This window comes from Monodelphis domestica, chromosome 5 (genome assembly GCF_027887165.1).
Source record: "Monodelphis domestica isolate mMonDom1 chromosome 5, mMonDom1.pri, whole genome shotgun sequence".
Classification (NCBI taxonomy): Eukaryota; Metazoa; Chordata; class Mammalia; order Didelphimorphia; family Didelphidae; genus Monodelphis; species Monodelphis domestica.
In genome coordinates this window covers 317085411-317110087 of record NC_077231.1, presented here as the reverse complement: position 1 = coordinate 317110087, position 24677 = coordinate 317085411, and the positions used below count along the sequence as shown (strand labels likewise).

Below are 24677 nucleotides of genomic sequence, written 5' to 3'. Positions count from 1 at the left end.
CAACATATTTTTGTTGTTCATTCATTTTGGCTTTGGCAACTCTTCATGATTCTCTTTGGTGTTTTCCTGGCAAAAATACTAGAGTGGTTTGTCATTTCCTTCTTCAGAACATTTTGCAGATGTGGGAACTGAGGAAAGTAGAATTAAGTGAGTTTTCTAGGATAATACAAATAGTAAGTGTCTGAGGCCAGATTTGAACTGAGGTCTTCCTAAATCTAGGCCTGGCACTCTATCCACTGTGCCATCTAACTACACTCATCCCCAAACAAGATATATAAACCAATTAATATATCATATTGCATTTGCATATATTTGTAATTTCATTGATTATGGGAAAACAAAACAAAGCATTAGTCAAAGGTGGGGATTCTTAACTTGGGGTCCACCAATAGGTGTCAGGAGATCTATGAATCTGAATGGAAAAGAAATTACATGCTTACTTTCACTGACCTCTAAATATATTTTAGTATTTCCTTCCATTTTCTAAAAACTCTATTCTAAGATGTTGTCCATAGATTTTCTCCGCAGGTCCGAGGGGTCTATGAGACCACTACCCACAAATAGTTTTATGTGTGTGTATATATATATATATATATATATATATATATATATACTTCACAGAACTAAAGCTAAAAGAGACGTCATATAGTATGTAGTCTCATTCCTTCATTTTACAGCTGAGGAAGATATTTCTAGGAATTTTAAATGATTTGCTACACAGAAAGCAAATGAGAGTTGGGATTTGAATCTAGGTCCACTGACCCCAGAGCCAGTCATCCTCTTTTCACTGCTCCAGGCTGCCTCTGCTTTTTATTAATAATATAATTGCTGTACATTGGTAGCCATACTAGATGAAAATAAATGTTGGAGTAAGTGTGGTTTCTTTGTAGGTTTGGAAGAGTTGTAGCCAAAAAAAAATGTTCTGTATCTTTGCAGTGGCTTCCTTCTTTGTCTGTTTGTAGAGTCCAAACTCTCCTAATTCTTAAATTGTGCTCTTAGTTTGGAATATTGAATCATCACAGTGAAGCTAGACCAGCTTTGATATTTGCATTGTAAGGACATATGCCAGATGTGCAGAAAATCCCAGAAGGTTGTGGATTCTGGCTCTCTGGCTCATTGACCTGCCCAGAAGAAACGTTAACCGGCTGCAAAAGCCAACAGCTTCTCCAGCTCTGTGGTAAGAAATGATGGCTTTCACTGGCTCAGAGTGTGCTCATTCAGAGGAGATTCTATCTTTTGTGCTACAATGGGTCCAAGCATCCCCTTCCAAGTGGGACTTTGTAGCCAGTGGGAATGGAGGCTCTTCTCTGTGTGGTCTGTCTACTGAAGAGAGGGCTCAATTTTCAAATCAGCTTTCAGAGTTGTGGTTCAAAATCATTTTCAATTATCTCAAAACCTTATTTTGAGATGGGGTTCTTAGACTTCATGAGGCTGCCCAAGTGGTCCATGGCACTCCCACACTTTTTCTTAATTAATCCAAGTTGGCTAGGCAATCCATGTTTCTTTTACCTCCTATTATCCTAATTTTCCCTGGAGGTTAGGGACTTCCCACTCCTCCTTCTATTCTGATTATATCCAAGTGGGGTTGAGAATTGGGATCAGAGATTGCCTGAGGATCACAGAGGAGTGTTGTGTGAAGTCTTTGTTGGCCACTTGACCTTTCTTTTATCTTTGAAAGAATTCTGAAGTTCAGAGATTTAAGGTAACACTAGCCAAAATTAGTCTCCCTGATGGGAGTATATAAGGAAGTGGGCACCTAAGTGGCACAATGGATAGAGTGCTAGGTTTGAAGTGAGGACAACTTGAGTTCAAATGTGGCCTCATACAGTAAGGGCTCTATGAACATGGGCAAGTCACTTAATTTTATTTGCCTCTGTTTCCTCATCTATCAAATGAGCTGGAGAAGGAAATGGTAAAACACTTCAGTATCTCCACCAAGAAAGCTCTAAGCGGAGTGACAAAGGTCAGATTCAGCTGAAACAACTGAACAACAAATATATAGGAATATACATGTTCATGTGTGTACATATTTGTGTACACCTACATACCTATAAAAATGTGTGCATAACTATGTTTGGGCTCAGTCTCCCAACTCACACTACACTGTCAGGTGAGGTTCCCAGAAGACAATGGCTACTTCTCTCCTCAGGGTTCTATGGGTAACCCTGAAGACTTGAGTTCTCCAGTACCATTGTTCGTGAGCACCCGTTCAGTGCATTCCCCCAAATCTACCAACAATTTCGTGTCAATTAAGTTTTACAAGAGCAATATTGGCTGAAATGGTATATAGCAGGGGCATAATTTTTAAAGCAAACTAATGGCGGGACATTCTGTATTTTGCATTCACACAGTCTTTGGAGATCTGGGACTCACCATTTGAGTAAAAAGTAGTAAGGCGTCCATTTAGGAAATATGTGGCACTGAGGTGTTTCTTGTGATTTCTGACCTTCGTAGTCTTTCTCCTTTCACAGAATGCTCACTATGTTCTACATGGACAGTGAACGAATTACTCCCTTGCTCAGCCAAGCTGACTCCTTGCAGAGCTTGAGTCTCAGCTGATGAGTCAATACATGAGGGTCAAGCAGGGCCCTTGACTGTTGTGAAAACTTCTCACCAGACTTCTCTGCTGCTCTTACCAGTTCTAGGTTTCAATGAGGTGACTAATGGCTTCGATCAGTCTCAGCCCACTTGTCCCCTGAGCAATCCCCTCTAAGAATATTTGTTCACTTATTATTAGAAAAGAATGAGCACAAAAGAAATGGAGGTCCCACGAGCCCCCAAATGTATAGCAGCCAGGTGGAAGACAGGTTAGCTATTTCCTCCCTTCCCACTCACAACAGTTCCCAACAGATTTTCCCTCCATTATCATCTAGATCAAGAAAAAAAAATGAAAAGGGACTAAGGTGAGGTATATTGGTCCCTTTTTTAAAAGTGGACTCAGTTCCTGCTCAGTGTATCCTGAGGCAATGAGCTTTTGACTCTATCCATCCAATCTCGCTCCATTGTATAAACCACCCACACTTATGGATGAAGGTAGCCTCTCAGAGCAAGACCATTTGCTTGTTAGAGTAGAAGAGAGTCCGAAAATATCTTCACATACTCTAGACTGGCAAGTCATTGGCCATTCCTTATAACATATGTGTCAGGTATATGTGTGTACATGTGGCCACACATGCAAATGGTGATTAAGAGATAGAGTTAATGTGTTCTGTACAGAGGTGTTGTGGCTTGATAGATAATGGATGGTTGACCTGGAATCATGTTAAGATTAAAATTGGCTTTTGTGCTAAAAGTATTATATTTTAATAGGTTTATTAAAGATTAAGAAGTAAAGAAAATATGAATATACAAAGCATGTGGCTAGGAGGGCTGAAAGGCCCATTCAATTTCACTCACTACATCTTGGAGACATGTGTCCCTAGAAGCGGAAGCCAAGAGACCCAAAGTAGGAGGAGAGTCAGCTTAAATACAATTTCTGTTCTCAGTACAGGTAGGAATTCAGGTGAGGTTACAAAGCATTCTGAAAAGTGGCCAAGGACTTCTGGGGATTGAAGTCCGGGGTTCAAATCTCCATTTTTACATTCCCCATTTGATCCTTCTTGGGAAAGATTTTCCCCAAAAGGATCATGAAAACATAATCAACTTAAAGATTACAACAATTTGAGGATAAGAGGAAAAAAGAACAAAACCAATAATTGCTAGATGCATTGACAAAATCAGTTAGGGGGCAGTCCCCTTTGGCAGGAAAGTATACATACAAATAAATGTTCAATCAACCACACCCAAAGTTCATTCTTGATCTTCTCCTGCAGCTTGTGGTCTGGAGGCATCTTCATGGTGTCTTCTCCAAACAGTTCAGTTTCTGGATTCAGAGAGGTAGCATCTTTTTTAACCTAAAATTCTTCTCAAAAGGAATTTAAACTTTGCAATTTAAAATAATAATATTTTTATAATCAGGTAAACTTGCTTTTAAATTCTACTTTTTAAAATTGTAGGCTCTATTACCACTGGAAAGAGGCAACTTTTCAAAGTAGCCCAAGGCTACTCTGTAGGATGCTTCATTACAAATAGGTTGCTATCCATATTGGTGGAAGGAATCACAGAATCATAGAACCTGTATTATAAGAGATCTCGGTGGCCATATAGTCCAAAATACACATAAAATTAATTCCCACTATGCCATAAAACTGGCGAGTGACTGTCTAGGCTTTCCTTGAACACCTCCCTCAAGAGGAAACCCATGCAGACAAAATGACAGGTCCTTGATGTATTTATTGCTGTATTCAATTTCATGTGGCAATGGGATTGTGCATTTTAAGTCTTCTCTCTTTGTCTCTCTGTCTCTGTCTATCTTCAAGTGATAAATATATATCTGCTTCTGTATTATCAGAATGCAATTACCTTGAAAATAGGGACTATTTTCACTGTTGATATACCTCCATGGGAGGTAATCTCTGTCTCTCTCTGTCTCTCTCTGTCTCTGTCTCTCTCTCTCTCTCTCTCTCTCTCTCTCTCTCTCTCTCTCTCTCTCTCTCTCTCTCTCTTCTCTCTCTCACACACACACACACACAGAGCATTAAATAATGACATTAATCATGAATTGATCTGACCAAATGTCAAAGATATTGTCTTGAATGTTTCTTTCACTGGGTAGATATATCCTAAAGTTTCTTCAGCCATGGACTAGAGAAGGAAGAAATTTATAAATACTCTTTGTGTTTCTGTACCTTATTTCCCCGGAGTGTTCTTAAGGGCATGGCCCTAGAATATTGAGTTCCCACTAGGACTTTTTGAATAAAAGATGGATTAGGTAATCACAAATTAGAACAGTTGTTTTCCGTGTCAAGTCTATCTCCTTCAAGGGCAACAGAGTTCACTAATCGAATAAAAGAAATGTAAAATGAAAAATGGAAGATAAACACAAGTGTGTATGTACATTATGATTCATAGGGAAAAGGAAATGAAAGCACCATTCTTGAAACAAGTCAAGAAACAAAGAGTTCTTCTCACACCCATTGACAATATAATTTATAATCCAACCCCAGTTTTTTCTGCTTTTTTCCCTTTACAGTTCAGAGGTCATTCTGACTTGCTGCCTGGCCAAAGCAACATTTTAAATTCCATTGCCTTTTGTGTGTGTATATGTGTGTCTCCACCCCTAGTCATTGGGAAAAGCCCATATTGAATGACTCTGTGCATGTCCCGATCATGGTTTTGAGTTCACAGATAATGTGCTAAAGAGGGCTTCCTTCAAATTCCAGTTGTGGCTATTTCAAATCCCACCTTCCCTCAGTGCTTCCTCTTGAGGTAATTAATAGGGCAATTATGACTTATTATCTGGGTTTTTTGAAAAACAAATAACAATACCTGGAGCCAGAGCTCTAGAACATGGCAGGACTGACTTTGACTTCCAAATACTACATGTATAATTGAACTCAAATTAGGAAGGTCAGGCAAGGCCTTGGTAAAGGACTCTGCACTTTGTCAGATGTATTTATTCATGTGCTGGGGATTAGAATTCATAAACATTTTGCAGGATTTTTTAAAAGGCAATTTCTTTCTCCTTGTTGTTCTTGGCTGGAGCCTGGCAATAAAGGGATGCTCTGTCTCCCATGTCCTATTATCAGCAGAGACTGAGTACTAAATAACAAAATGCATGAAGACATCCAGCCTTTTGGGGGAACCACAACAAATTGCCATTGAAGAGACCTTCATGAAGGGCTCACGTCACCAAATGGAGGACATGCTTTCCCACCCAACAGAGACCATTTCCTTTCAAGTGAGCCTTTTATTCAGGAAAATCTGGCTAGCCAAGTGTCTCAACTTTTCTTTTTACTAAACATGCACGAGGTCAATGTGAAAACAATATGCTATTGGATTAACCTTTTCAGAAATTAATTTAAGCATGGCACAGGAAATTCCTGCAGGCAACTCTTGATCTTGAAGACAGGCCAAAAAAAAATCCATTTTAAAAGTCTCTTTTTCTTGGAAAACTGGAGCCTTTAAATGTTTTATCAATCCAATCAGGGCAGGAGGAATAATCTTGAACTTCCCCTCTGTAGGGCTTCAGATACCACTTTGGTGTTTAAAAGAAATCAAAAGGATTTCCAAAAGAATAAGGACCATTGAGTTTCTTTGGAGGCCCTCAGCTAAATTTAAGTGACTAACCATGAGTTTTTCAGAGTTCATAAGTGAAATATCTCAGAGGCTAACAAAGCATTGGACCATCAGCTTTCCTTTGTATTTCTGTGATACTCATGCTGTCCCTTGTTTTCAATCCAACTCTACCTAGAGTTATGCAAAGCTCATTAGAAATACCCCCACTGGGACCTCCATGGGAGGCAATCTTCCCAAGAGGTGAGAAAAGCTTAACCAGTTGGCATTTCCATGAAATCCAAAATGAAAACAGTGAAATCTTCCATGCAGGTAAAAGAAATGGGGGTGGGGGGAATCTTGTGGAAATGTTGGCTGAGGGAGTTTAGGCCTTGCCTATTAAAAGCACACCTGTCAAAACAAAAGAAATGACAGTTTAAGCTTGTTAGAGGCAGGAGAAATGCCAGAGACCAGGAAGCTGTTGAGATGATGATACAGACCCTAGGACTGGAAATTCAGGGGTCTCATTTATAGAGAATAGCGCATTTCCTGTTCACCTCCTTCCCTTCCTTAAAATCAAACCCAAAGCCCTCTCTCTCTCTCTCTCTCTCTCTCTCTCTCTCTCTCTCTCTCTCTCTCTCTCTCTCTCTCTCTCTCTCTCTCTCTCTCTCTCTGTCTCTCTCTCTGTCTCTGTCTCTGTCTCTGTCTCTGTCTCTCTCTCTGTCTCTGTCTCTCTCTGTCTCTCTCTGTCTCTCTCTCTCTTTAAAAATAGATTTAACCAAATATTGTTCTAGGTCCATTAGAATACCATGTTTTAATTTGATCTTAAGCTTAGAAGTATCTGTGGAGATGAAATTGAGGCATGTTTTTATTTTTCTTTCCATGGTGACTTTTGTCTCCAAAACTGATAAAAGCATTTCTTAGACTGGCTACACAATATCAACAGTTATCTCCATTTGGAAGTCTTAGAGTCCTTATGTAGTTATTGCCCAGGGTATTCTTGGAGAATTTGCTCCCATTAAAGCTTGGAGAGAAGTAGCTTCCCCATTCTTTCTTCTTTCAGGTTATGTATGTTTTAGGTCTCTCTTTTTGGTTGTTGTTGACCAATAAATTCCTTTCCTATTAGAAATCTGATATGTAATTTGTTCGCTGTTCTAATTTACTTAGGATATTTCCCTTTTTGTCTAGATCAGATTTCCATTTTGATCCTATCTTAGTGAATAGTTTAAGATATCAGTCTATTCTTAGTTTCTGCCAACCTACTTCACAATTGTCCAAATAATTTTTTACCAAATAGTGATTTTTCATCCCCCAAACATGGTTATATGTTTGTTCTTTTTCTGTGCTGTTCCACTGAACTATCTTTCTATTTCTTAGCCAGTACCAGATGGTTTTGATATGTACTGGCTTATTTAAATACAGTTCAAAATCTGACAATATTTGACCTTCCTTTATGGTTTTTTATTAATTCTTTTGATATTATTGCCCATTCTTTCAAATGACTTTATTTTTCTAGCTAAATAAAAAAGGTTTTAGTAATTTAATTTAGATGGCAAAATTGAATAGATAGGGTATGAGTGTCATTTTTAACTATATTGACTCTTCCCATCCATGAGCAATGACTTATTTCTCCAATTAGTTTGATCTGATTTTATATGAATAAAAATGTTTTACAGTTATGCTCATGTAGTTCCTAGGTTTGTTTTGGCAGGTATACCCTATCTGTGACTCTTTTAAGTGGAATAGATCCTTCTATCTCTCCTTGCAGGACTTTGCTAGCAATCTTTGAAAATGCAGATGATTTATGTGGATTTATTTTAAATCCTGCTATTTTGCTAAAATTCTTGATAGTTTCAACAAACTTTTTACTTAAATCTCTAGGATTTTCCACATGTACTATCATGTCATCTGCAAACAGATATAGTTTTATTAGCTCTTTGTCCATTCTGATTCCTTCAATTTGTTTTTTAGCATTCGTAATACTTTGTTAAATAATATTGGTGTTAAAGGGCATCCTTATTTCACTCCTGATCTTATTGGGAAGTCTTCTGGGTTTATCCCATAGGGCTTTTCTATAAAGGAATGGTTGTAAATTTAGGAAAGTTCATGACATGCAAAGGAAGTGGAGCTTCTGAAGAGAAAAAGGTCAGGCAATAGGACAGTTCATCTCCATATCCTTGTCTTGAGAGCAAAGGAATCAGAATTTGGAGGGAGGGACCCAAAATAGCATCAATCCCATTATTGGCATTTTATATCACCAATTCTATTCATGATTACTCTGCTAGAAAGTGTTAGAGCTAAGGCTACAAAGTTTCTAGACTCTAGATTTCATTGTCTTTGAATTGTGACATAATTTCCAGGGACCTAGGAATGTTGATGGATACAGGCAGCAGTGACAACAGGCTTTGTGTAGTCTTCCTAGGGAGAGTCACCTTTGGGAGAAAAGCAAAAAAATCTAGTAGGAAGGTAAAAATGTATTATTTACTTCACCAAGATGGCCATGGGTGATGACTTTTTGGCTTCGATGATATTTAAAAGGCATTTAAATTTGTGTCTGAGGAGACTGTAAATTCTTGAAGAATGGAAGCATTATTTGTTTATTTTCCTTAGCAACCTGTGTCCATTTTTAGGGGGTTGGAATAAGCATTTATATAGCACCTACTGTATGCTAAGCACTGTGTGTACTAAATCTGTTTTACAAATCCTATCTCATTTGATCCTCACTATAACTCTGAGGTAAGTGTTATCATTCTCCCCATTTTATAGTTGAGGCACTGAGGCATTTATTGTTAAATTACTTTTCCCCTAAGGTCACAGAGTAAGAATAGATTTGAACTCAGGCTTCTTAACTCTAGACTGAGCATTCTATATACTAGTGCTATGTAGAAGAAAGGACGTGTTGTAAAACTATAATTTCATCATAATAGGGGAATTCCCAGTGTTGAAACTCCCTCCACCAAAGCAAACTGGCAGGCCTTCTATAATTTAAATTTTCAGAGAGTTTGTTGAACTACTGCAAGGTTAAGAGGTTATAGTGAGAGATTAAATGTTAACTCTCATTTGGTTAAAGATAATCAGGAACAGGGCTTTAACTCAAGTCTTTCTGGTTCTAAGATTTTGTCCCTTGTCTGAATCTTAAAAGCAATATGCTGTATAGACAGAGCTTGAATCTTCTACAATATCGTAATTTACCACTCTCCATTTCCTTCTGTTTAGGTTCCAATTTTTAGTAGGATATCCTAATACCCACACATTAGAATAATTTTTCCTGAGTAAATCTTGCTGAATTATTGGTGACAGCCAAAAAATGAGCAAAGCTATAATAACACCCCATTTCTTCCCAGTCTTCAAGGAAATTCCCATTGAAGAAAAAGCTAATAAAATGAGTTTCACCACAAGGACTTTCTTTTTCTTTTTTGTTTAAATTTATCTTTTTTCCATTTTTTCCTCAATTGCAGGTAAATAAAAATATTAACATTCTTTAAAAAAAAACACCTGAATTCCAGATTCTCTCTCACATTTCCTCCCCTCCTCCTCCTTAAAAAGGCAAACAATTTGATAGAGACTGCAAATGTGTCATCAATTAAAACATTTCCAAATAAGTGATGTTGTGAAACAAAGTTTTTTTTAAGCATCTTTCAATCTGCATTCAGTTGTTTTTTTTTTTCTTGAGAGATGAATGTCATTTTTCATTAAGAACTATTCACAAATATTTTGGATGATTGTGTTGCTGAGAATAGCTAAGTCATTCACAGTTGGTCATTTTACAATATTGCTGTTACTGTGTAAAGTGGTCTCCTTGTTCTGCTCATTTCCTTTATATCAGCTCCTGTGTGTCTTCCCAGGTTTTTCTAAAACTACCTGGCTTATCATTTCTTGTTGCACAATAGTATTTCATTATAATCATATTCCAAAACTTGTTCAGGCATTCCTCAACTGATGAGAATCCATTCCATTTCTAATTATTTACCACAAAAAAAGGTATTAGAAATATTTTTTGTACATAAAAGTCCTTTCCTATTACTTTTATCTCTATAAGTCTATGGGATGCACACCTAGCAGTGATATTGCTGCATCAGAGTAAGCACAGTTTTATAGTGCTTTAAATATACTTCCAAATTCCCCTCCAGAATGTTTGGATAAGTTCACAATTCCACCAACAATGCATTAGTGTCCCAGTTTTCTCACCTCCTCTCTAGAATTTTCTATTTTGCTTTTCTGTTCTATTAGCTAATCTGATGAGTATGAGGTGATGCAGCAGTCATTTTAATGTTCATTTCTCTTAAGAAGAGTGATTTAGAGCATTTTTAAAATGACTTCAGATAGCTTTGATTTCTTCTTCTGAAGACTATCTATTCATATTCTTTGATGAGTTGGGGATACACTCAGACACAAGGACTTTTTTCAGCTGTTACCTTTGGAACAGGAGCTTTTCTCATAACTCCTTCCTTCTTACCTAGGGGAATTTGGATACCATTTAATCTTGTCTTGAATATTAAATTTGATTCTCAATGGTTCATAAATCTAGAGGTAGAAGGGACCTCAGGAGCCAGCTTATCCAACTCTACTCATCCATCCCTCTGTTTTAATTTGAGAAAACTGAGGCCCAGGGAATTTAATTCATAATTATTCATAATTACATAAGTAGTAAACTTTTGAGACAGGATTTGAACCTAACTCCTCTGACATTGGAGATAATACTCTTCCCCCATACCAGCCTGGGTGAAGGATTTTGAGTTCACATGCCCAGAGGGTAACGTCAAGCTATCTATGAGTCCCCCACATTGCTGGAGAGAGTGGAGTGAGGAAGTGTTTGCTTTGGGTGACTGGACTGAGGGATGGAGCATCCAAAAATATTTTAGGGCACTGGGAAGAGGGGGAACAGAACAGCTATCCTGTGCCATGGCTGGCACACGTGCCAATACTTTGTCAATGTTGCCTTATATCATAGTCCCCTTGGCTCAATTATGGGACTTGATAGTATCATTGACTTTAGGATATATTAAAAGACATGGGGATATTGGCTTATACCATAAATGTCTCAAAATGCCATATAAGGCTATCAGAGTTATAATCTATTTTTATAATCTATACTATTTCCTAATCTATATTTTATAATTTATTTTATATGTATTTCCAAATGGGGCCCCTCAATGTCAGGTTGTCATTTGTCCTCCTATTCTTGTGTTTGCCTTCCTCTGAAGCAGAGAAGTTATATTTTGTATTTTCCTGAATGATGGAAAATCAAATAAGTTTTAACAAGCCATATAAGATAACTTTTAAACTAAGTCTTGAGAAGTTGTGGACAAAATTGTAAATGACCCTTCCTTAGAAAATCTGGGCTTAAAAAGAGTCAAGGACTACAGATATAGATCTGGGAGTCATTGGTATAGAGATGCTAATTAAGTGTAGGGGAACTAATAACATCAGCAAGTGAGAAACTGCAGAGAGAGGAGAGTAGAGGGATTATATAGAAAGAATCTTGTGATACACCCAGATCTGGAGAAACACATTGACTTATCATCATCATTTTGACTGTTATTGGGCCATCTTTAAGAGGAAGTGTAGCATAGGACATGATGTGCAAGTTCAAGCTCTACCTTAGACACTTCCTAGTTATGGGACCCTTCATAGATCAGTTAACTACTTTATTTTTCAATTTCTTTATATGTAAAATGGGAATAGTAATAACACTTTTGTCACAAAGTAGCTCATTGTAAAGACAAAATTATGGAAGTGAATTGTTTTCTATCATATCAATGCCAATTATCATTGTCATCATTATTACTTTCTGCTGTATTCTATATAGTTGAAGTTTCTGAATAAGGGAGCTCTGTCTATATCAGTGAAAATATTGTATTCAGATTGGTGTGAATCTTAGCATACTGAGGTTTTTTTTTAATTGAAACAACCTAAAACATATGTGACCTACTGATGATGAATTCAGTAGCATCATCTTTATGTACAAAAAAGGAATTCATGTAAGTATAGAGGAAAATTGAATCTGGAGTCAGGTGGCCTAGGTTCAAATGCTGCTTCTGACATTTCCTATCTGTCGCTTCTCGAGCAACTACATTCACCTCTGCAGGCTTCATTTTCCTCATTTATAAAATTCAAGGGTTGAAGTATAATCCTGCTGAGGTCTTTTCTGACTCTAAAGCTCTGACTTAAAGATGTCAGCAATGATGATGAGGATGACAATAACAAATATCATCATGATGATGATGATGGTGATGATGATGGTAGTACTGGTGGCTAAAAAAAGAAGGTAGACCAGAAATTCAGAGACAAAGAAATGTACTAGGTGGATGGTGTAAGAACTGAACTGATTCCATAGAATGCTGAAGAACCATTTTCCCCAGGAAAGACTAATGAAATGACATGAATGAGTATTGTACATAATAGTCATGAATGTGATGTGATTGGGACGTGAGGAAAGAATATCCAAAAGGAATGAATTAACAAATCCAGTGGAAGCGATTTGGAATTACTTGGATTTGGAAATCCAAATTAGATATAACATCTATGTAGTTTGTGAAATAGCTACAGAAATATAGAATAACTTTAAAGTAATATGAATGAAATCATTCTACCAAAAACTCAGACAGAGTTGGACCTTGGTAGTCATTGTATTCAATCCATTTATTCATTTTAGAGTGATAAACAGAGGTAGAGATTGGCCAAATGACATACCCAGCTTCACACAGATAATGAGTGTCTGAGGCAGGATTGGAACCCAGATCTTCTGTATTTCAAGTGCAGTTTTCTATTCACTATTTAAAGTAGTTGCTGCACCAAGAAATCATGAAATTGGTGTCTACCAATTTATAAAATAAATAGACATTATGACTTCTCCATGTATTTACATGAAATAGTCAACAATATTTACTCAATATCTAATGTATGCCAAATCCTAAGTGGTAAGGATTATAAGGCAAAAATGAAAGTGCCTGACCTCAAGGACTTTACATTTATTCAGAGGCCAAATAGATTTCCTGAATTCCTCTAGTCTCAGCAAGTCATCACTTCATTCCCAAACTTCTGGCCCTCAGTCCCTCCAACTTTAATTTGATCCTCAAATGGCGGAGATATTCTCCATTACCAGACTGTCAAGGACCCTCTTCACTTTGAAAGGACCTGCCATAGCTTGCACTTTCCTGGCCCAGCATTCAAGAAACCAGGGTTTCTTATACCAATCTGACTTGTCAAAATTTCATGATTAGGGAAGGAACAAGAAGGAAGGTAAAGAACCCTGATTTCCCTCTCTTAAGGAAGCTCCTTATACCAGGGAAAATCTGTAACCATTCAGAAATTTGGCATTTTAGAATCTTAGGGAGGTGCCTGGACCGCATTGAGAAACTTACTAAATATCAATGAAAACCTGAGGACTTCCAACAATGGATTCCCCCCCCCCCCCGTGTGTTTTCAATTCAGGTTATTCTTTGGCAGGTGTAATAGTCTATCTCTTACATAACTTTTCACACCAAGATTACAGATGATTATTTCCCTCAAAAAGGCAGATATATCAATTGTTCCCTTTCCTTACTTCTGACTCACAGAACTTCTGGGGAAATATTTCCTGAAATATTTAGCTGGGAATATAGGATGGAGAGAAGTGGGAGGAGAGAGAGAGAGAGAGAGAGAGAGAGAGAGAGAGAGAGAGAGAGAGAGAGAGAGAGAGAGAGAGAGAGAGAGAGAGAGAGAGAGAGAGAGAGAGAGAGAGATTTCTGCATTTTTCTTTTTTGAGGGATGGTGAGATATTTTTCCTGTTTTGTGCAGTTAAGCCTTTACTTTTTGAAATGATTATCAACTTTTGGCTCTAGGATACATTTCACCAAGATTCTTTCTTGCCCTGCATACTCTCAAAATTGTAGGAGTCAAATTTGTGTTATAAAGCCTAGACTCATATAGGACCATCTACTGGGAAATTTTCTATGAATTAGAAGGAATGTTGTTAAGCATTAGCTGGGAATAGGCAGTGGAAATACTAAATATTAGTGACTTACTTTGGCTTCTTGGACCAGCTGCTGAAGCTTCTCTCCCGTTTCTCTATATGGGACCTAAGAAGCTCTAAATAATGGAGGTTGGTTTTACCTGAGTCGTGGAAGGGTTATGGGAGAGCTAAGTGTGTGTTTCATTTGTTTTTCCTGCCAAGGGCTAAGTGGAGAAAATATTGTTTTGTACTCTGTTGATATTTCAGAACTTTGATTTCCCTGGCATTCACAAATTTGATTAGTGAGCATTTTTATACGGCCTGGTATTCGACTGAACAGTTTCCAAAGTCGAGGTCCATGAAAAGCAATGGAGAGTGCTACTGGAATCTAGTGAGAATTAGGGGAGATACATGAGATGGTAACAGATGGTAACTGCTACAGTATATGTGGGTGTCAATGAAGCCAAGATTAGAACCTAGTTTCAGGTGTATCCTAGGTAACTCAATCACATTTTAATTTGTGTGTTCAAATCAGAGAACCTTACAACTAGCTCCTTCCTATTTATGTTCTTATCCATCTCCTCAGCTTCCTTTACTCTTTCACCTCCTCTTTCTACTCCCAAAGTCTGGAATCCCTCAAGGATCTACCTTCAACCTCATTTTCTTCTTTCTGTAGTCTCTGCCTTGAATATCCTTAGAGCCTCACAACCCCTTCTGCCAATGATAAATTCCTCTTGGACCTCCATTTGGAGGAAGGATCAAGACCAGAGTCCTTCATTCATGTGAAAACCAGTTTCCACCCTTAAGAAGCTTCTATTCTAATGGACGAGTGCACATATCCATAATTAGATAATTCCATGTTCCATACCAAGAAAGTGGAAAAGACCTTAAAGAGGAAGGAGATCATTCCAGGTCTCAGAGATGCCAGTGAAGAGACATAAATAGATAGAGTGGCTATGCTTGAAGAAGGAAAGGAAGTATGAGAAGACTGGAAAAACAGAGATGTGGCAGACCATGAAGAACTTTTAGTGCCAAAGAAAAGAGCTAATTTTTGATCCTAGAGTTACTAGAAAAATCCAAAATGTTATTGATGGAGGGGTGGGGGGTGAAAGGTGTGACTTGGTCTGCCCCACACTTGAGCCAAATCTTGATGTCACCTGCATGAAGGAAACTTTGGAGTAGGAGACTTGAGACAGGGAGGGCAAACATAAGTCAGTCTAGTAATGTAAAGGACAATACTCACATTTCTAGGTAAAAGTCAATGAAGTTGTTGGTGACTTGAATAACTAGTATGAACACATCAAGGAATTTACAGTGTTACAAGAGACCTTCAATGCCCTCCCAACATAACGTTAGTCTATAAAGCCCCTACCAATCAGTTGTGCCTTTGAAGGCTAGCAGTTGGTTTCAAACAAAAAGAATAAGAAAGGAAGTGCTGACACTTTATGGGGTTCCCCATTTCACTACTGGCCTTTAGAGTAACATTTATTTTGGAGGTTCTTCTGCAGAGGAGAAGCCATAGGGGTGATCATCTCAACTATTTGTTTTTTCCATATTTGAAGAGCTGCCCTTTGGAAGGGAGAATACTCTTGTTCCACCTGATAACCAGGAACAGCAGGTGGAAGTGACAAATGCAGTTTTTGAGTCAGTATAAGGGAAAAGTTCTCAGGAAGTTAGAGTTGTGCCAAGGGTCAGCCCTAGGAGATAATGTGTGAATGCCTTCCTCCAGAGCTCTTCCAGTGAAGGCTGGGGAGCCATTTGGGGGAATTTCAGAGAAGACATTTGCTGTTCAGGGACAAATTGAACCAAATGCCTCCTAAAAGTTTTTTCCCCTCTAAGTGTCCTCAGTTTTCTTAAAGACTAAGTTTACCTTTTGCCTGTATAGGAGGGCCTTTCTAATGCCCACACATGTTAGTTCCACCCCTAAACAATCTTATGTAAATATTTCACAAATTTACATATATATGCTATAATTTTTTTTGGCTAAAAAGTCAGCTTTTTTAGACAGGGAACTGTTTCAATTTTGTATTTTTATTTCTAGTGCCTAAAAACATGACTTGACATATAATAAATACTTAATAATGTTTCTAATCAACTGTCAATTCATTTCTGCTTCTGAAATTCTGATTCAGGAAGGAAGGTTTAAGTGCCTTAAATCAGTCTTTGTAAAAGTCTTCAAAAAAATCTTTAAAATATTGTGATAAGATTCCCATCCTTTTGAAAAGGTTAGCATCAGGATCAAAGAATTGAGATAAGAAATTATGGCAGTGTGGTACTTTATTATTTTTTTTAATTTTGATTATATTAAATTTTAAAAAATTAATTTAATTTAATTGATTAATTTAGAGCAGTTTTCCAGGATTACAAAAATTATCTTCCTTCCTCCTCCACCCAACTCCCTCCCATATCCGCTCACAATTCCACTGGGCTTTAGATGCGTCTTTGGTCAAGACCTTAGAGAGAGTTCTTTTGGAGTTTAAGATCTTGGGTCTGAATCAGAACTCCAGAATGTGCTTTCATTTCCCTTTCTGGGCCTCAGTTTCTTCATCTTTCAAATGAGAGGATTAGACTCAAATGATCTCTGAAGACTTTTCTAATTTTAAGTCTATGAACCTAGGAATTTAATACCAACTGTGGTATCCCATTAAATGGAAAATATCTATGCCAAAAAGAGACTTTGAGAGATCATGACTTTATGAGGCACTTCATAAGCCTCCATTCATGGATGCTATTTCATCATGTCAACAGTCCCTCAGAGTATTTTACACTTTCTATGCAGGGTTGACGCATTCATATGTCCTTATGTAGCTGTCAGAAAATTCATTTCAAAGTGAGAATTGTGTGTTCTCTGTTGAGATCTAATCTGTCCAGACCCAGAGCATGCCAAGAACTAGGTGGAGTGGGGGTGCCGCTGATGGCCTTGGTGCGGTGCCTGTCAGGTGTCGAGTGATTTCTCTCTGCACTGCGGGATTTGGGGCCAGATTCTCTCCCGGGACACTCCTTAGTTTTGGAGCCAATGTCCAAAGGCATGAGTCAGCCAACAGAAATGAGCTTTTCCGGCAAAAGAGGGCCAGATTCCAAGGAAGCCCCCAAATACTTGGCTTCAGTAAACCAAAGGACTTGTAATTTTTGCAGTGTTTTTATGATAATATTGTTCATAAGTTGAATAGAGTGTACTATGATTTTGTCAAGACTTTACTGGTGGAAAACTGCATCTGCTTGACTCTTGTGAAAGACAGAACAAGAAGAGCCTCACTGATGCCTAGACGGGAGAGTTCCTGGAAGTCATTGCGGGGAGTGAGCCTTAGAAATAATAGAATTTGGACATAAGCTTGGGGTTTTGGAAAGGAATGTAATAATTTTCCTTTACATTTTATAATTCGGAGGCCAAGTCACCTTGGTGGGAGGTAAATATTCCCTGCATCTCCTTTGTCTGATTGTAGCATTTTTTAAAAACATGCAATTGTCCAGCTTGATGAAAGTGCTTATATTTATCACTTTAATAACTCCAGTCATGTCCACTCACCCACAAAAGCCAAGGTCTCTACAGCATTCAAACAGCTGAATGGAATCTATAATTCACCTTCATGGGATTTCCTTTTTTCTTAGTCCAGGTTTATCAGAAGTGGTTGTAGTTTCATAATTTTTAATTGGTTATTAAACCACCAAAAGTGGCCACTTCTTGTTAATGGATCACAAAATTAATTTATCATAAAAATATTTTTAGAGTTTCATGTTTGCAGGAAGGGATTGTACTCTTTGGAAGAGACTGGCTCCTTTACTTTGGAGATTGTCATGAGTGTCTTTCAGGTAGAGGATGGCTGGACAAAATGGTCTCAGGTCCCTTCCAAATAACATTTGATGCAATCTGTTCACTATTCAAAAGGTATTTCAATTAAACATAATGGACCAAACCCTGTGCTGGGGACCAGTGATAGAAATGAAACCATACCTCTCCTCAAAGACCTTCCTTTCAAGGAAATAACATGTAAACAGATGAGCAAATACAAAATAAATATAAAATAATTAAGTAGAAGAGAATTAAAATGATAGAATTGAATAGAATGGCAACATGAGATCTTGAAAAGAATGCTAAATTTGGAGTGAGTACATGAATTCATTTCCATGGTCCAATATCTGTTGGCTGTGTAATCAGGGATGAGTCCCTCATCACTCTAAGCCACAGATTCCTTATCCTCAAGATGATGACAATAATATTGGCAATACTAAGATTTCCATAGAGCTCTTGTGAAGACAAGATTTGGAGAACCTAAAACCCATAATATGTAAATACCTCAAGGATCTTGGATTGTTTTTAAATCTGGAAATTTTACTAACGCAGATCTCTACCCATTCCTAATACAATAAAGAATAGGTTAATGGATTTGCAGCTTGAAAGGGCCTTTGAAGTCAACACATATAGTTCAAAATCTTCATTTTACAAGTTAGGAAACAGATCCAGAAGGGTAGTGACTTGACTAGGGTCAATTGGATAGAAAGTAGAAGAAAAAAATGTTCAAATCCAAGCCTTCATATTATTTTGTTTAAGTTTCCCTACATTCAGAGAATTTTAAACAGCTTGCCCATATTTTTATAATCAGTAAGTGTCCAAGAGAAAATTTGAACACAAATATTCTTCAATTCAACTCCAATCCTCTAGTGTTTTTATGAATGCTTCTTCTCTTGTTGGATATATGAATTTCCCAAAGTGTTATTCAAAGAATGTGTATGAAGAAATCCATTTACTAATATGGTAGCAAAACAGAAATCAGAAGAAAACATACATAAGAAAATATATACCAGACAACACAGAGAGAATGAAGCCTCTCTCTGGGAGTGAGACAATTTGGCTCAACCAAGAAAGAATGTCCCAGATCTCAAAGGAAGGAAATTTTTCTCCATTCTCTTCTGTTGTGAGATGGGGATAGAGGCATAATCAGAGTTCTGTATGTCACCTCATTCCTTCCAGAGTCTTGAAGAGAAGCTGAATCACCATCTTCTTTCTTGATACTTGAAGGTAGAAGAACTCAGACTCTCTTTTCTCCTGCTCTCATCAATTCTGGCTTGCCCTCATTTCAGCTTAGGGCATTGATCTCCACTAATAAGGAGAGAATTTCATGCAATTAATTGGTCCTTTGAATCAAGAATTACATTCTTCCCCAGGTCCAAACTCTTTGTGGTCCCTTTACAAAGATAAGCTGGGGCAAATTCAAAACCTGTAACTATACAATATAAACTATTATGATTGCTGATAAGTTAATCATAATTTTAAAAATGGAGGAAGCCAAAACCAATTTCTTAGACACCACTGATTTTGTCCTATTACTTCCCCTACATTTTAATTGAGATTAGGGAACGGATGAGAAACATTTATTAAATGCTTACTGTGTGCCAGGAGTGAGATACAAATACAAAGAAATAAATTAATCCCTGCCCTTAAAGATCTTATTTTCCAATAAGGGAAGATGGCCTATAGAGGGGAGCATTAAACTGGCCAGAGTGTTTTTGACAGAGAAGTAGAAGAGATGGTCATTGGAGCCCTTTCAGGAAATTAACATATTCTTTTCAGGAATGGTAGTGTTGGTTTGAATACTGTTCTTTGAGCCAGAGGTGGATAGCAGGCTGGTGAGGGGGCCATAGAAGACCTATAAAGATGGCATAAAACAGCATGATGGGTCTTGGTCCAGACTAGATACATCAAATGCTCAGCCCAAGCAGTCATGTTTTATAGTTTTCCACTATAAAGAGTCTATGTGTGTAAGCAAGAAAAGAAAAGATACCAGAACACACATTGGTCCAACCAACATGTCAGTAAAGTTTTGTGTTCAGAGAGCCCAGCTGTGTATACAGATGCAATGGAATTTTGTCTGAGAGGAACCTACAGAAATGACACGAATAACTAACATTTTAAAAAATGAATAATACACAGACGTGCACCTGCTCCTGAGACTCCATAGATTAGCCTTGCAGCCACTCTATAAGCCCCTTGGAATTCAATTACATGGCTGCAAATGGGGAGATAAAATGGGGACTTCACTTTCAGAACCAATACCAGTGAAAGCAAACTCATTCCCAGTGGAGTTTCTCCCGAGGATTCTCCTGCTTCCCCTGGCTCTCTTTCCATGAGGTTTGTGGTGCATTACTAAATATTGGGCTGCTCATCTTAGTTTTTCCTTTCTCTTCTTGCAGCTGGATCCTGTCCCAGAAGATATTCTGCACCAAACTCCAAATAGAAATGCCATTGCTTCTCTCCAGAAGACCACGGAAATTCAAAGTATGTCTACAGAGTTCATTGGTGGTTTTAAGTCCCTCCTTCTCCTCCCCCCCCAATAATACCAGGTACAGCTATTTAAACCCACAGAGAGAAATAAAACCCAGGGATTAGGCTGAGCTACCAATGTGATTTTTGCAGGCAGTTTTATATTTATAGCTAAGTTAATTCCTGGGTTCTTTGCTTGGCAATCTCCTATTTAATGCCATTACTACCCCCCCCCCAGCCTTGAATATTACATTTAGAATCTTCTTTTCCTGATGTTCCAAATCCTTCCATTTTCCACTCCTACCAATGAAGCATTTTATTACATGGAAGAATGAGGGGAGAATAGGAATGCTCTCTTCTAAGTGGCCTGACCATCATGAAGAGTAAATCATTTATCTTCTCACATTACTGAATACCAGCCATCATTTATCATGCATTCATGACTGAGTGTGATCTCATCGATGTGGGCATTCCCTCCAGCAATTCCCACCATGACCTCCTGGTACATGCCTATCCTGGATGACTCTTGGCCTGGTATTCCCACAAGGATCAGAAAGAGAGCCTATGGAAAACATTTTATAAACATGAAGACACTCTATAAATGGCAGCTATTATTATGAATAATCATTCATTGTTATTAACTGTGATTGACAAATGTAATTAATATTTATTTGAATATTAATATTAATATTCAAAAAAGAGCACCATGTAGAGCAAGTTGTATAACTTAAGGCACTGTATGTTTGAATACATGCAAGTGTGCTATGTTTTGTAAGCAATTGGCTATTATTAATCATTAATATTATTATTAAGAATAATTATATATGTGATATAGTTATAATATAACAATAAATTAATGAAATAGATTAAGTAAAACTAAAAAGAAACCCATAACCTTTTCATATCATTGCAAGTTCTTGGCTCTACTAGAACCATCTGCCATATTATCATTATGGGAACATCCTCAGAGATGAGTTAACTAAGTTAATGAAAATGAAAATGTGGACTTCCGGTTAAGATGGCGGCTTAGAGAAAGCTGAAGTTCAGATCTCCGGAAAACCCTTCCCGACCGATCTCAAACTAGAAGCTCCTAAGGCGCCGAAATTCAAAACGATCAACAGCACAGACCCTGGGAACCCTCCTCCTGGACCTGGACCCGGTTCAAAAGGTACGGCTCCCCTTAAAAGCCAGAACCCGAGATCCCTCGGACCTCAGGGGTAGGAGCGCAGAGTCCAAGGCTCCTGGAAGCCGCAGCCGCGCCGGGCTCAGAGAGCAGGGTCTGAGGAACAACAACCCTCAGGGTCTTCTACCCAAGTCCCAGTCCGGGTGAAAGTTACTGCCTGGGGCTTCCACTGCAAAGAGCCGGTCGGTCAAAGAGCTGCTTGGTCCGGGTGAAAGTTACTGCCTGGGGCCTCCGCTGCAGAGAGCTGGTCAAAACAACAGCAACCCTCAGGGCGGGCAAGACAGCCTCACGGGCTGGATCCTGCTATCCAAGTCTCAGTGAAAGTCTGTGCTCTCAGAGCTTGGGGAAGCGGCAGCCCATCCCCCCGCAGGCCGAGGAAACAGCCTCACGGCCAGGGATTCTGAAGGCAACTTCCGGAAATCGAGCCAGGGGGAGAGTGTGGCCTCGTGGTCCGACCCTTCCATTCCAGTTCCAGTGAGGCATATTCAATTTAACCCAGGGAAAGTCATAGAACCATCTGCCCAGGACTAAAGCCTCTGATCACCAGACAAAGACAAGAAAAGCCAATCCTCCACGTTCAGAGATGACAAACTCCACAGAAGCACAGAAGCCCCAAAATACCAAGAAAAATAAGAAGAAAGGGGCAACTCTGGACACATTCTATGGAGCCAAAATACAAAATACAGAGCAGATAGAAGAAGATATACAAGAAAATTCTCCAAAATCTTCCAAAGGAAACAGAAACTCTCCACAAACCTATGAAGAATTTGAATCAGAAAGGACCAAAAAGATGGAAGCCCTCTGGGAGGAAAAGTGGGAAATGATGCAAAAGAAATTCACGCATCTACAAAACCAGTTTGACCAAACTGTAAAAGAAAACCAGGCTTTAAAGCAAGAACTAATAAAGCAAAGCCAAAACACCAAGAAATTAGAAGAGAACATAAAATATCTCACCGACAAGGTGATAGATCTGGAAAACAGGGGGAGAAGAGAAAATTTAAGAATAATTGGACTCCCAGAAAAGCCAGAAATAAACACCAAACTGGACATGGTGATACAAGATATAATCAAAGAAAATTGCCCAGAGATTATAGAACAAGGGGGCAATACAGCCACTGACAGAGCTCACAGAACACCTTCTACACTAAACCCCCAAAAGACAACTCCCAGGAATGTAATTGCCAAATTCCAAAGCTATCAAACAAAAGAAAAAATCCTACAGGAAGCCAGAAAAAGACAATTTAGATATAAAGGAATGCCAATCAGGGTCACACAAGATCTTGCAAGTTCTACGCTGAATGATCGTAAGGCATGGAACATGATCTTCAGAAAGGCAAGAGAGCTGGGTCTCCAACCAAGAATCAGCTACCCAGCAAAACTGACTATATACTTCCAAGGGAAAGTATGGGCATTCAACAAAATAGAAGACTTCCAACTTTTTGCAAAGAAAAGACCAGAGCTCTGTGGAAAGTTTGATACCGAAAATCAAAGAGCAAGGAATACCTGAAAAGGTAAATATTAAGGAAAGGGGAAAAATGTTATCTTCTTTTACTCAAACTCTCTTCTATAAGGACTACATTTATATCAATCTATGTATACTAATATGTGGGGAAAATGTAATGCATAAATAGGGGGTAAAGAAAGACCAAATAGAATAATGGTTCTCACACAAAGATTCACAGGGGAAGGGGAGGGGAAGAAAACTCCTATAAGAAGGAGAGGAAGAGAGGGGGGGGGGGTTACTTAAACCTCAATCTCAGGGAAATCAACTCTGAGAGGGAAAAACATCCAGATCCATTGGGATCTTGAATTCTATCTTACCCAACAAGGGTAAGGAGAAGGGAAAACCAAGGGGGGGAGGGGGAGAGGGAGAACAAAAAGGGAGGGAAAGAGAGGGGGGAGGGGGAGGGAACAAAAAGGGAGGGACTAAAAAGGGAAACATCAAGGGAGGGGACAAGGGGGACTGATTCAAAGTAAATCACTGGACTAAAAGGTAGAGCCGAAGAAGAAAAGGTTAGAATTAGGGAAGGCAATCAAAATGCCAGGGAGTCCACAAATGACAATCATAACTTTGAACGTGAATGGGATGAACTCACCCATAAAACGTAGACGAATAGCTGAATGGATTAGAATCCAAAACCCTACCGTATGTTGTCTTCAAGAAACACACATGAGGCGGGTTGACACCCACAAGGTCAGAATTAAAGGATGGAGTAAGACCTTCTGGGCCTCAACTGATAGAAAGAAGGCAGGAGTGGCAATCATGATATCTGATAAAGCCAATGCAAAAATAGACCTGATCAAAAGGGATAGGGAAGGTAATTATATTTTGTTAAAAGGGACTCTAGACAATGAGGAAATATCATTAATCAACATGTATGCACCAAATAATATAGCACCCAAATTTCTAATGGAGAAACTAGGAGAATTGAAGGAAGAAATAGACAATAAAACCATACTAGTGGGAGACTTAAACCAACCATTATCAAATTTAGACAAATCAAATCAAAAAATAAATAAGAAAGAGGTAAAAGAAGTGAATGAAATCTTAGAAAAATTAGAATTAATAGACATATGGAGAAAAATAAATAGGGATAAAAAGGAATACACCTTCTTCTCAGCACCACATGGCACATTCACAAAAATTGACCATACATTAGGTCACAGAAACATAGCACACAAATGCAAAAAAGCAGAAATAATGAATGCAGCCTTCTCAGATCACAAGGCAATAAAAATAAAGATTAGTAATGGTACATGGAAAACCAAATCTAAAACCAATTGGAAATTAAACAATATGATACTCCAAAACCGTTTAGCTAAAGAAGAAATCATAGAAACAATTAATAATTTCATCAAGGAAAATGACAATGGCGAAACATCCTTTCAAACCTTTTGGGATGCAGCCAAAGCGGTAATCAGAGGCAAATTCATATCCCTGAAAGCTCATATTAACAAACAAGGGAGAGCAGAGATCAATCAATTGGAAATGCAATTGAAAAAACTCGAAAGCGATCAAATTAAAAACCCCCAGCAGAAAACCAAATTAGAAATCCTAAAAATTAAGGGAGAAATTAATAAAATCGAAAGTGATAGAACTATTGATTTAATAAATAAGACAAGAAGCTGGTACTTTGAAAAAACAAACAAAATAGACAAAGTACTGGTCAATCTAATTAAAAAAAGGAAGGAAGAAAAGCAAATTCACA

At 38.2% G+C, this 24677-nt stretch overlaps 1 protein-coding gene across 9 annotated transcripts in view; it reads left to right on the top strand.

The window, feature by feature from the left end:
* Positions 1-24677, top strand: part of HDAC9 (histone deacetylase 9) — a 777497-nt gene that overhangs the window by 698280 nt on the left and 54540 nt on the right. For all 9 annotated transcript variants that reach the window (XM_056800543.1, XM_007505411.3, XM_056800542.1 and 6 more), the window contains one exon: positions 20216-20300. In XM_056800543.1, coding sequence (XP_056656521.1) covers positions 20216-20300 — 85 coding nt within the window. The remainder of the gene's footprint in view (positions 1-20215; positions 20301-24677) is intronic.